Raw genomic sequence first — 12,920 nt, forward strand, 5'->3', positions numbered from 1 at the left:
GTTGGGTGTTTCAAGTAGAGGCTACTGGCATAAATAAATGATAAATATACATTCAGTGGTTAAAAGGATGTTTAGTTATATATCAGTCTTTCCAACCTCATCCACCCTGACATAGATACCAATCGTCATCAGTAATGTTACCTACAGATACAAAACAGACACAAAAAAGGTCAAATATATTCTTATGAAAGGCCAATGACACCTCACCTTCTTCTAATAGGTTACACATCATCACTTTTTCATTTACATATGCAAAATGCCACACTGTGAGGCCATGGAGACTATGATACTTACTGACTCTGCTTGGTAAGAAAGCACTTTGAAAAGATCCTTCTCCACAGCACACTTCTGCATAGGCTCTGAGGTCTCAGTAGGACAAGTTTCTATTAATCTGGCATAAAATTGCTCCAGACCCTGAAAAATAAAACCACAATATTATGTAGTAATGAGAAACACCACAACTGTTATTAATAATTGCTATGGCTTAAAAATCAGTGGTAACTTACATTTATGGCAACTTCAAAAAACGTATCAGCAAGAACACCGTTTCCAGCATCTACCCATTCTTTTCCTGTTTTCATATTCATCTGGAAGAGAGAAATTAGAAAAATTTTTTATCTTTTATTTTTTTAAAGAAAACTTTTTAAGTCACACCTTCTCCGGACTTGCTGAGGAGGGTACTGGAGAAAATATTTAATTTTCTGTCCATATTCAGTAGTGTAATCCACAGAAAACAAAAAGGCAACAATCAGCATTTATTAGTTTCGTGTTCTGCTTTGAACTCTGTAATTTAAGAGAAATGGTCTTAAGAAGCAATAATAAAAAACTAACAGACTTGAAAACACATCTTCAAAGGAAATATTAAAAGAAAATATTGAGGTAATTTAGATAGGAAAATTCTGAAAAATGAATGCCTCACATACTTGAAGAAAGTTGAAGGATGCTAAATGAAAGAAAAGAATCAAGACTGTCTTTCCTGTAAAAGTATATTTCAGAGTAACCACATAGTTGAAGAGGAGAAGTTTCTCTCTATTTCAGTTAATAAAAAAAAGATATACAGAATTCAGAATATGCAAACCCTTACAGAAATAATGGATCTGGGAACAGAAATTATCAAAGGGCACTAAGACAAGAAAGAAGGGAGAAGCAGACAATTAGTGTTTTCTGTATACCATACGGTCTATGAATTATTCTTGACAAAATTGAACCTGAATCAGATCAAGTTTCTAAATCTACCAGTACAGGAAAAACAGGATGTAGAGGACTATATTATATAATGCTGAGGATGCAGTCATCAGAATACAGAATTTAGGAAACTCTATAAACAACTTGGTTTCTTCAATAAATACATTCAAATAAATTCATTTGAATTTATAATACAAATAAATTTATACAAATAAATTCAACAGATTTTTTAAGGCAGGGAGAAAGATGTAGATTTTTACAAAAGAGCCCTGCCTGGTGTAACTCAGTGGATTGAGCACTGGCCTGCGAACCAAAGGGTTGCCGGTTGGATTCCCAGTCAGGGCACATGCCTGGGTTGCTTGGGGCCAGGTCCCCAATGGGGGGACACAAGAGAGGCAACCACACATTGATGTTACTCTCCTTCTCTTTCTCCTTCCCTTCCCCTCTATCTAAAAAGTAAATAAATAAAATCTTTTTAAAACATAAAATAATAAATAGATAAAGGAGAGCTATTAATAAAATCTATGGTGTGGACTTTCTTTAATCCTGATTCTAAGAAACAAAGTGGACGTGGGGAGGAGAGGGCAGGCAGGGCAGGAGATACTGGATGCTTATAATTTCAGAAAATCTCTGTTCAATTTTATTAGGTGTGACAATGGGTATTGGGTTGGTTTGAATAAAAAAGAAACCTTGTCTTTTGGAGACATATGTTGAAATATTTATGGATGAAATGATGTATTTTGGACTTGTTTCAAAATAATCCGTGGGGGTTTGTTGTTGTAGGAGATATAGAAGAAACAAAAGCGGTTATGTACGGATGATTCCTCTAGTTCAATAATGAATGAGTAAATGGGTGGACCAATCAATTTTGTGTATACATTTGATATTTCCAATAAAATATTGTTTTAAAACACTGGAAAAATACTTTCCACTGAAAATACATACTGCCTCTAAGGAGCAAAATAGAGGGTAGGGAGGAATGGATCAGAAAACTAAGACTTTTCATTACTTTCATTACTTTTCACAAATCCTGAATTATAAGTTCAATATTTAGTCCACTGAATCACTCTAATAACAACGATGGCACTGCTTAGACCTTTCATTTTAATACACAGAATTATCCTAAAAGGAACATGGATACACTAAAGTCTATAACCCCCTTCCAGGTTCACCCTAACTTCAGCCACCTTCGCAGGGGTAGAGACTATCACATTGCATCTGCACGGTGACCTCACTTAATTAGGACTTACCAAAATCTGTCTGTGGATAACTTCCTGCGGAGCATTTGCACCTCCGCACATGCTCATCATCTTGCAAGCCACATGCCGTACTGCAAAACAGTAATTAGACACCCGTGAACACAAAGCATTCATTCTCCTCTTATCTAAACCGACAAAGAGAAAGGAGATGTGAAGTGAAACAAGTACTGTTGTTAAAAAAAAAAAAAGAAGAAGAATTTTAAAGGCTTTTAAAAAATCAGTTATCAAAAGTAAATGATCTGAAATTTATCAGAGAAATCACTTGCTTAAGGCTCTACTCAGACAGTGACTGAATTTTCAAAGTTTAATTTCTGTACGTCTTAAGCCCAGAGACTCACTGAAAATACCTGGTTCCATATGATGCTCTTATGTGTTAGGGCAGCAAAATAATCCTAAGTGGAACTGGAATCTAAAGCTATTCACCATGTGACAAAATTTCTAAACAACAGGGTAATTGTGGATTATTCTCTAAAACTGAAACTTTCTAAATATATTCTTTACTGTAGATGACGTAAAAGTTCTTAAAATATAATTTAGAAAATACAGATATCTTCATGATACAGTTCATTTCCCCTGAAAATAGGAAAGTCTGGATAACTGTAACCTCCTTATTTGTGTAGTTTCTTTTACCATAAAACAAAATCAATTTGTTAAAGGATGCCTTCACATATAACTGAATTAGCTGTCTTGATGTTAGGTCTCAGCAGCCACACTACCTATGCTAAAATCATTTTTAATTCATATTCAGTTGAAAAGAGATTTGCCAGCTGAAATTACAGGGTAACTGAAATAGAAAGATTGTTTTATTATCCATCATGAAATGTAAAATCTATTCATCCCTTAACAAAGTTAATTTATTTCTGAAAAAAATCTTTCATTATAATAACTAATGATCATATTTACAGTCTTGCATTTCCAGTTTTTAAAATGTTGCCTTTATTTTTTCCAAAGTTCACTAATTCTTCAGTATTCTTAAGAACGCTGATCTCTTCATTATTTTCCATCTCCCAAGATACCGGCAGCACCTCCCTCTCAATGTATTCCTCTCTACGTTCAAACACATCCATCTCCATTCCTTGAAAAAAAAATGTGCTTCAAGCTTCCATCCCATTTCTCCTCCTCCTTTCATTGCCAAGCTTCTTGAATTGAATGTTCTATCTACTACCTCTATTTTCTTGCTACTCACTCATCTCCTTAAGCCCCTGCAATGTTTTTGCAGCTGTACCACTTTGCTTAAAACTGCACTCCCCAAGATCACCTTGCCTGACTTCACAAGCAACATTTCACAGTGATCATAACCCTTCTGAAAAATACTACTTCCTTGACCTCACAGCTTTGAGCGGTGTCCCTCTGTGGGAAATGTCTTAGCCTAAGAACTTTGCTCCCATGCCCACATTCTTGATCCAGCTCTTTATGGTTATCGCCAACCAGCCTCCAGCCAAAGGCAGCTAAAGCTGAGACAGAATGCTCCTTCAGTATAAAGATGTGTTCTTCATTGCTGTTGCTCTATCCTTGTTCCCAGCCCATTCTTGGCCCCTCTATATTATAAACATCTTGGATAGGTGCCTGCCGATTGACTCCTTACATCTGCCTTACTCTGCTCCATCAGTGCCCACAGATTGACATTTGAATTGACTTGAGACAACACGATGTGAATTTGTGAATTCTTTGTTTTTCTTGTTCATTGACCCATTCCTTCCCAGATCCTCAAGTATAATGTGTGCCCGGCAGTTTTGTTCTGGAGTCTTACCTTGTCCCTTTTACCTACTGCCTCCCATAACAGGGTAAGACAACCCAGTCAGAACCATGTATTCAATAAATGGGCAGTGAGTCTCCTCTAGAGAATGGGTAGTGAGAATGTTTTGACTATCTTTTGGTCTCCTACCCTTGTTCTTTTTCTTCCCAGACTTGGAAGACTCAAGGTTAAAAATCTCACTACTCTGTTCTCTCAACACCATTGGTTCTGAAAATTTGGCAGGCATGAGAATTCCTGATAATTTTTTTCAAATTACAGATATACCCAGGTTTCATCCTAAACCTATTAAGTCAAAACCACCAATGGCAGGGCCTAGGCGTGTGTCGGTAAATAAGCTCCACAGGTGATCTTTATTTATGCCAATAGTTAGGAACTGTTGCTCTTCCCTGGCCTGGTAGCTCAGTTGGTTAGCACCATCCCAATACACCAAGTTTGCAGGTTCAATTCCTGGTCAGGGCGCATACAAGAATTAACCAATGAATGCACAAATAAGTGGAACAACAAATGGATATCTCATGCACTCTCTCTCTCTCTCTTTAAAAATCAATTTAAGCCCTGGCTTGTGTGGCTCAGTGGATTGAGCAGCAGCCTGGGAATCAACGGGTTGCTGGTTCGATTCCCAGTCAGGGCACATGCCTGGGTTGCAGGCCAGGTCCCCGGTGAGGGGTGAGTGAGAGGCAACCACACGTTGCTGTTTCTCTCCCTCTCTTTCTCCCTCCCTTCCCCACTTTCTCAAAATAAGTAAATAAAATCTTTTTAAAAAATCAATTTAAAAAAAGAACTGTTGCTCTTTATTTTCTCCCTCAGATAATTCAACTACACCTGTGGCTTCAATAATCACCTCCATGTGAATAACTACCAAATCTACAGGCAGCCTGACCTTTCTCAGATCTCCAACCTTATTGCAACCTTAAACGCAACACATCTAAATTGAAAATTCTGGCTTTCCTCTATTCTGGCTTTCCTCTTTCTTGTCCTTGTTCCATAAGGCTTCCCAGTAATACAAATGGTAGTCTATAAATCTTGATGACTTTTTTCATCATATAACATAAACCAGGCACACTGAATTTGTTTTTAAGGAGACAAAAATATCTTGCAACATAATATTTTTGAAATGAAACTCTTTTAAATCAGAGGCTTCCTGCACTACATCCTGTTTTCCACTGTATCCTAAAAGTACCATGTATATACATACACATGTGTGTGTGTGTGTGTGCATGTGTGTATACCCAAATATCTGATTAAGAACTGCAACACGCACAGAGTCAGTACACTGGGACAGGTCCTAGGCCTACAGCTCCCACTTTATCTACCAAATCCCTACTATGTGACAGGCAGTGAAAAACAGCCACAGCAACATTGCTTAATATGCAGAATGGTGGGAGTTTAGAATTAATGCCTTTTGATATCACAGTTCACCTGTGTAAAAAGTTTCTCCACGGATAAATTTCTAACTCTTCCCTCCCCATAACTACAGGATCTAAGGCTCCTAGGAGCAATGATCTGAACATTTATCTGAGTTAAAGAGGTAGAAATTGTTCTCTGAAAACATCCTAATAGAGGAGTGGACTAATGAGTAAGTATATAATTGACTTTATTAACCACTAATTACCCTACACCTATACTCAAGTTGTATACAGTCTGGTTTATATTCCAAAAGCTAAATACTTGGTAATAAACTCTATTTGTCACATACTGATAAAATTTGTCTTTATAAAGTAAACCAGTCCAGAGATTCCCCTTTTGGGTTCTTCCCTCAATGTATCCTTTATAATTGGGCAATATAATTTCCAAAACTGCATTAACTGTCACTATCCTTGCTGGTAATCAGCGCCTGTGAGCACATTAGACCCTGCCCATTTAGCTTAAGCACCAGAACTTCGCCAGTGAACCACATTTAATGCACCCAAGCAGACGAGTTTGGTTTTCAGTTTTTGTCTTCTTGTTGCTCTTGTTGTTTGCTCTCACAGGTAGAAAACAATTCGCCTAGTGTCTCTCAGTAACTCAGTCCAATGTTCATCAACCAACCTCAGGAGGAAACTAACCATTACAGAGTTTTCCATCTAAATCCCTCACATAGCAACATTTTCCTTTCTATTTTTAATGGAGAGAGGAAACTACTATTTGATGGTACTTCAGAATCCAGATCATATCTTCTCCAGCGTGTCTTTTAACACTTCCTCAGGTTCTCATTTTCCCACCCTTTAATCATCTTTGTTGTTCACCACCAGACGATTTCTTGCAGTAGTGCTTTTAAACTTTTATTAATATGGAGCTAATTTCTGAAAAATCATAAAACCAAGGAAGGATCTTTGCTTGAGAAACCTCTGTTTATGGGTTGTTTCGCTTAGTCGTCTTTTAACAAATTTCCATCTAAGAACTGGTCAAAATTTTATTTAAACTGCAGGAACACAATCTGATAAAAATACTCCTCACAATGAGTCACAAAATATATACGTACATTTAGCTCTCTGCTCTCCAGTTACGTCCAAACCGGCTTTCTTGGAAATCGCCCAGTTCCACAGGTTTACTGCCATTTCTTCAACCTAGACGAGAGAAACATTTTCTTAGCCAGTCAAAATACTGTTCACCTCCAATATTTTTTTTCTTGCATGTTTTATGCTTATGTGACTACTGTGATTCATTTATAGGCCCCTCATAATCTAATCAAATTCTGCCTTTCCCCTCCAAATTTACCCACTGTTACAGTAATTGTCTCACTGTCCCATGAACACAACTTGTTCATTCCTATTTATTCACTTCTATTCATGCCATTGACTTCACCTGATATAACTCCCTCCATTCTCTTTACATAACTCGAATCCACTTCAGTCTCACCAAGAATATATGTGATGCTTTCAGCCAACCACTATAGTTTATGTTGATCTCTCTCTTCCTTGAATTCCTATATTCATTGAGTTTCACATAATTAAACAATTAATTATACTATTTTGTATCATTTATTCTTTATTTTAGTTGTTAGTCTTATTTCCAAACCAGGATCCTTGATATCAAAGATCCTGTCTTACCCCTAGCTGGGTGACTCAGTTGGTCAGAGCATCATGCCGTACACCAGAGGTTGTAAGTTCAAGCCTCAGTCAGGGCACATACCTACGTTGCGGGTTTGACCCCCAGCCAGGGTGCATACAACAGGCAACCAATCGATGTTCTCTCACATTGATGTTTCTCTCTCTGTCTCTCTCCTTTCCCCTCTCTCTAAAATCAATAAATATATCCTTGGTGAAGATTTTTTTTAAAAAAGATTATGACTTACGCAGCACTTTTAGTACCTACTAAAGTGCTAAATAAAGATACATACTTACGACTTCCAATTAAGATGGTAGTGCAGATAAACATAGTACTCGTCTCTTTCCCAATCACATCAAAATTGCAACTAGACTATAGAACAAACATCATTAAGAACTGCATGAAATCGAGCTGAATGGAAGGCCTACAACTATGGAATTTAAAAGAAGCAAAACACACACAGACTGGTAGGAGGGGCAGAGATGTGGAATGGGCTGGTCCCACATCCATGTGTGGAGCTTAAAAATCAAAAGGGAAATCCCAGCTGCGGAGGTGCCCCCTGAGGAGCAAGAGGTCCTAGGTACATACCAGGCCGTCCAGCCCAAGGTTCCAGTACCGGGAAGAGAAAAGTCCCCATAACTTCTGGCTGTAAAAACTAGCGGGCATTGAGCATGACGAAGATGGAGGCTTCAGGAGTCCGAGGCAATTCCTCTTAAAGGGCTGGCATGGACTTACATGGAGTCACTCCCTCTGAACTACAGCACAAGGGGAGCAGCTTGAAAGGCAGCAAAGACATATGGGGAAGAACTGAATTATTTGGCATGAGGGTGAGAGCTGGAGGAGCAGCTTGCTACAAGACATTAAGTGCCGGCAAAAGTCATTGTTCCTTTACTGAGCCCTCCCCTCACACAGCCAGCAGGTGCCCTACCTGAGACTCACTCAACCTGGCTCACACTGTTTGCTCCACCCTGGTGACTCCCTGGGGCCATGCTCCATGCAAATTGCAGGCCCTCCCAAGCTGTTTCCAGTGGCTTTTCTATACTAATGGCTTCTGTTAGCTCATGCTTCAGATTTTCCTAAATTCTCTCAAAGAAGTAGCATCTAGCCTCAGCAAGCCCTGTACCTTTCACTCAGTGGCCCCAGGCCTGGCACTATGGGCAGACAGCTTTGGTTCACAGCTTGGCCTCACCCGGGCACCTCCAAACCCAGCACAGGTAGCAGCCATCTGCTTATCGTTTGGTAGATTTATGCCAGGTGGCCCCGGGCAGAACTCAGGTGGTGGCTGACCTTGACCTGCACCTCCTTGGAGGCCCCAGAGCCAGGGCACCCAGTGGATAGCTTTAGACCACATCAAAACACTACCACCCAACCACCTCACAAACGACACACTCAAGGGACTAACTCAGCGGGTGCCAGAGCCCTGCTGAAATAAGTCCTCCTCTGTGGGGTGGGCTCCTGCAAAGCTGCTCCTCCATGGCAGTCAGAGGTTGGTGGTCAGTGGTCACAGCCAGTCCTGGCAGTTGACTGGCCTGGGTAAATAACCTCCCATTGACCTGCCAATAGCAATCAAGTTTCAACAACAAGAGGAGGGAGTATTCAGCCCACACGATGGATGCACCTCAAGTACCCAGCCTGGGTGATAGGGGAGGCTGTGCCACTGGACCCTACAGGACACCTACTACATTAGGCCACACAACCAAGACATGGAGTCAAAGCAGCTCTACTTAATACACAGAAACAAACACAGGGAGGCTGCCAAAATGAGGAGACAAAGCAACATGGCTCAAATGAAAGAACAGATCAAAACTCCAGAAAAAGAGCTAAACGAAATGGAGATGAGCAATCTATCAGATGCAGAGTTCAAAACACCAGGTGTGAGGATGCCCAAGGAACTTAGTGAGGACCTCAGGGGCATAAAAAAGATCCAATCAGAAACAAAGGATACACTAATTGAAATAAAGAACAATTTATAGGGAAACAACAGTAGAGCAGATGAAGCGAAGAATCAAATCAATGATTTGGAACATAAGGAAGAAAAAACAACCAATCAAACAAGAAGAAGAAAAGAGAATCCAAAAAAACAAGGATAGGGTAAACAGCCTCGGGGACAACTTCAAGTGTTGCACCATTCACATCATATGGGTGCCGGAAGGAGAAGAGAAAGAGCAAGAAATTGGAAACCTATTTGAAAGAATAATGACAGAGAAGTTCCCTAATTTGGGAACTAGACAGAAGGAAATAGACATGTAAGTACAGGAAGCACAGAGGGTCCCATACAAGTTGGACCCAAAGAGGCCCACACCAAGAATTATCATAATTAAAATGCCAAAGGTTAAAGATAAAGAGAGAATCTTAAAAGCAACAAGAGACAAGAAGTTAGTTACCTACAGGGGAGTTCCCATAAGACCATTAGCTGATTTCTCAACAGAAACTTTGCAGATGAGAAGGGATTGGCAAGAAGTATTCAAAGTCCTGAAAAGCAGGAACCTCCATCCAAGATGACTCTATCCAGCAAAGCTTTCATTTAGAATGGAAGGGCAGATAAAGACCTTCCCAGATAAGGTCAAGTTAAAGGAGTTCATCATCACCAAACCATTATTATATGAAATGTTAAAGGGACTTATTTAAGAAAAAGATCAAAACTATGAACAATAAATTGGCAGTAAGTACATATCTATCAACAATTGAATCTAAAAAGGAAGCAAGAACAGAGACAGAATCATGGATACAGAAAGCATTTTGATGGCTGCCAGATGGAATGGGGGTATGAGGGAATGGGTGAAGAGGTGAGGGGATTAAGAACCACAAATAAGTAATAATTAACAGAATAGCCATGGAGATGTAAAGTACAGTATAGGAAACAGAGTAGCCAAAGAACTTATACGTATGACTCATGGACATGATCAGTGGTGATGGGATTGCCTGAGGGAGGGGGCTTACTGGGTAGAGGGGCAAAGGGAGAAATATTAGGACAACTGTAATAGTATACTCAGTAAAATATAATTAAAAGAAAAAAAGTAATGAAGTACATGCCCTGGCTGGTGTTACTCAGTGAGTTGGGCATCAACCCGCAAACCAATAGGTGGCCAGTTCGATTCCCAGCCAGGGCACATGCCTGGGTTGCAGCGCAGGTCCCCAGTTAGGGATGTACAAAAGGTAACTGATCAGATCAATGTTTCTCTCACACATCGATGTTTTTCTCCCTCTCTTTATCCCTCCCTTCTCCTTTCTCTAAAAGTAAATTTTAAAAATATTTTTTAAAAAGTAATGAAGGATAGATACATGCTATAACATTGAAGAACCTTGAAAACGTGGTAAGTGAAATAATTCAGTCACAAAAGACTACATATTGTATTGCTCCATTTATAGAAAATGTCCTGATCAGACAAACCCATAGACACACATTGTAGATTAGAGGTTGTCTAGGGCTGGGAAGGGGAGGAAATGGAGGGTGTCTCTGAACAGGTGCAAGATTTCTTTTGGAGACGATGAAAAGGTTCTAAAATTCATTATGGTGATGGGTACACAACTCTGTGAAATACTAAAAATCACTGAACTGTACACTTGAAATGGGTCAATTATATGGCTTGTGACTACATCTAAATAAATCTATTATATGTAAAAAGAGAAAGAGATATTTAGAATACACTTTACTCTCCCCTTTCCACATGTGCAATCACCAAAATGGAAGAACTGGCCCAAGGTAAACATTCCCAAAAGTGTCCCAGAACCTCAAGACAATTTCCAAATTAAGACAGGCCCTCATGTAAACACCATAAAAAATATCCCCAACAAAACACCCCTGAACACTTATATTCAACTGAGTTCCTGACTACCAGGTAGTTTATTACTGTACTGCAAAGGTAAGGAAAAGAGAACTATTATTTAGTGACTAAGTGCTATGTAGCCAGGACCTTAAATATGTTATTTTGTTTACTATTCACAACACTGGGAGGTGGGTTTTATTATTCTCCTTTAATGGATGAGAAAACTGAAGCCTGGAGAGGCTACACATTAAATGTTAAACTTGAGCACATATTTTTCCATTGGTTTCTAAAGCTATTTTCCCTCGATTTCTTTGTATTTAGCAAGAATCATTTTTACTTAATACTTTAATTTAAAGATCATCAAAAGCTATTAAACAAAATTATTTTTTCAAAATTTTTAAATATTTTATTTACTTACTTTTAGAGAGAAGGGAAGGGAGGGAGAGAGAGGGAGAGAAATATCAATGTGTGAGAGATACATCCACTGGTTGCCTATCACACGCCCCCAACTGAGGACCTGGCCCCCAACCCAGCCATGTGCCCTGACTGGGATGCCGGCGCTCAATCCACTGAGCTACACTAGCCAGGGCTCAAACAAAATTATTCTCATACCAACCTGAGCATCACCTATTTCAGCCATTGATTTTCTGTTGATATTTCCTATGTCCATGTAGAGTTTGTCAATTGCTTCAGGTATGCCAGGTGAATTATCTCTTTCGACCAGGGTTTGGACAGTTTCTGAAATAACAATGAATGGTAAAAGTGCTGTGAGTTATCACCACTGGCAAAAAGTAGCAAATCACTTTAAAATCTGTCCCTAGATATTTGGTCAAATGAATACAACATGAAGAAACTGTGAATGATCCTTCGAGTAAAACCAAACTAAAGAAAAAGTTTCTTTTAGCTAAAGGTAGAGTATAATTTTTAAATAAGATTTATAATCCCTGGGAGTCATTTGTTTACAGCAATCATTACTTTCATCCTCAAGAAATAAAATGCATTAACTTCACAAATAGTAATGTTATTATAGGTTATCTTAAAACAATAAAATAGAAATAAATAATGTCTGCAAAACTAGAAAATGTAGAAATTCTGAAGGGAGAGTTAGATACGTGCCCTGTAAAACTCAAATACTTATTAACATTTGCAAGCATTAGGTGGACATGGCTAACTTATCCTGTCTCTGAAGTCTTGACCTAATGCTGTGGAAAAAAAATGACATGTCCAATTAGTGACAACATTAGCCAGTTACTGAATCTATTCAAATGATGTCACCCTTTTCTAAACAGTCTGAGCTCGACACTCTATAGTGCTGAATCTTATGCAGACATGGAATTCCTTAAATGCAAGCTTGATATAGAATTATAATTGATACCTTTCATATTATCAAAATTGAAGGTTTTCCAAACTCATGTAACAGAAGTGTTCAGTGTAATTTTTGAAACATATCTGAGCATCAACTAACAAAATGTTAATATTCATAAATTCATGAAAATACTATAAGAGCAACTTCCGAAAGATATTTTAAGCTATTTAACCTGCTAGAATTAACAATAAATCTGCTAAGTGAAAATATGTCAGTTAAACATCAAAAAATAGATTCACATAAAGATTTCACAAAACAAATTATGTTCAAATATACTCAAAAATGTTTTACACCTCATGGAATCTTTATTACCCATGAGCATCAGTATTAGGGAAAACATACCACAAACAATTTATACACCTCAAGTGATAAGATATATACAAAAGGAAAAATCTCTAGCTTCCTTACTCCCATAACTTTGTGAAAAGACACACTATATCTTGACTCTTCTAAGATTAGGTAAGCAGTAGGCTCAAAGGGTTACAGCCCTTGTTCAGAACACAGGATGGGGCAAAAAGTAGGCTTACAGTTGTTCTTCTAAAAAATAATACAATAATTAA

At 38.5% G+C, this 12,920-nt stretch overlaps 1 protein-coding gene across 1 annotated transcript in view; it reads right to left on the minus strand.

Moving 5' to 3' along the window:
• Nucleotides 1–12,920, minus strand: part of TEX11 (testis expressed 11) — a 124,791-nt gene that overhangs the window by 91,640 nt on the left and 20,231 nt on the right. The window contains exons 6-10 of the mRNA XM_053917416.1: nt 11,611–11,732; nt 6,662–6,746; nt 2,436–2,515; nt 507–587; nt 295–414 (exon numbers count right to left, since the gene is read on the minus strand). Coding sequence (XP_053773391.1) covers nt 295–414; nt 507–587; nt 2,436–2,515; nt 6,662–6,746; nt 11,611–11,732 — 488 coding nt within the window. The remainder of the gene's footprint in view (nt 1–294; nt 415–506; nt 588–2,435; nt 2,516–6,661; nt 6,747–11,610; nt 11,733–12,920) is intronic.

The sequence above is a fragment of the Desmodus rotundus genome, chromosome X, assembly GCF_022682495.2.
Source record: "Desmodus rotundus isolate HL8 chromosome X, HLdesRot8A.1, whole genome shotgun sequence".
NCBI classification, from domain to species: Eukaryota; Metazoa; Chordata; class Mammalia; order Chiroptera; family Phyllostomidae; genus Desmodus; species Desmodus rotundus.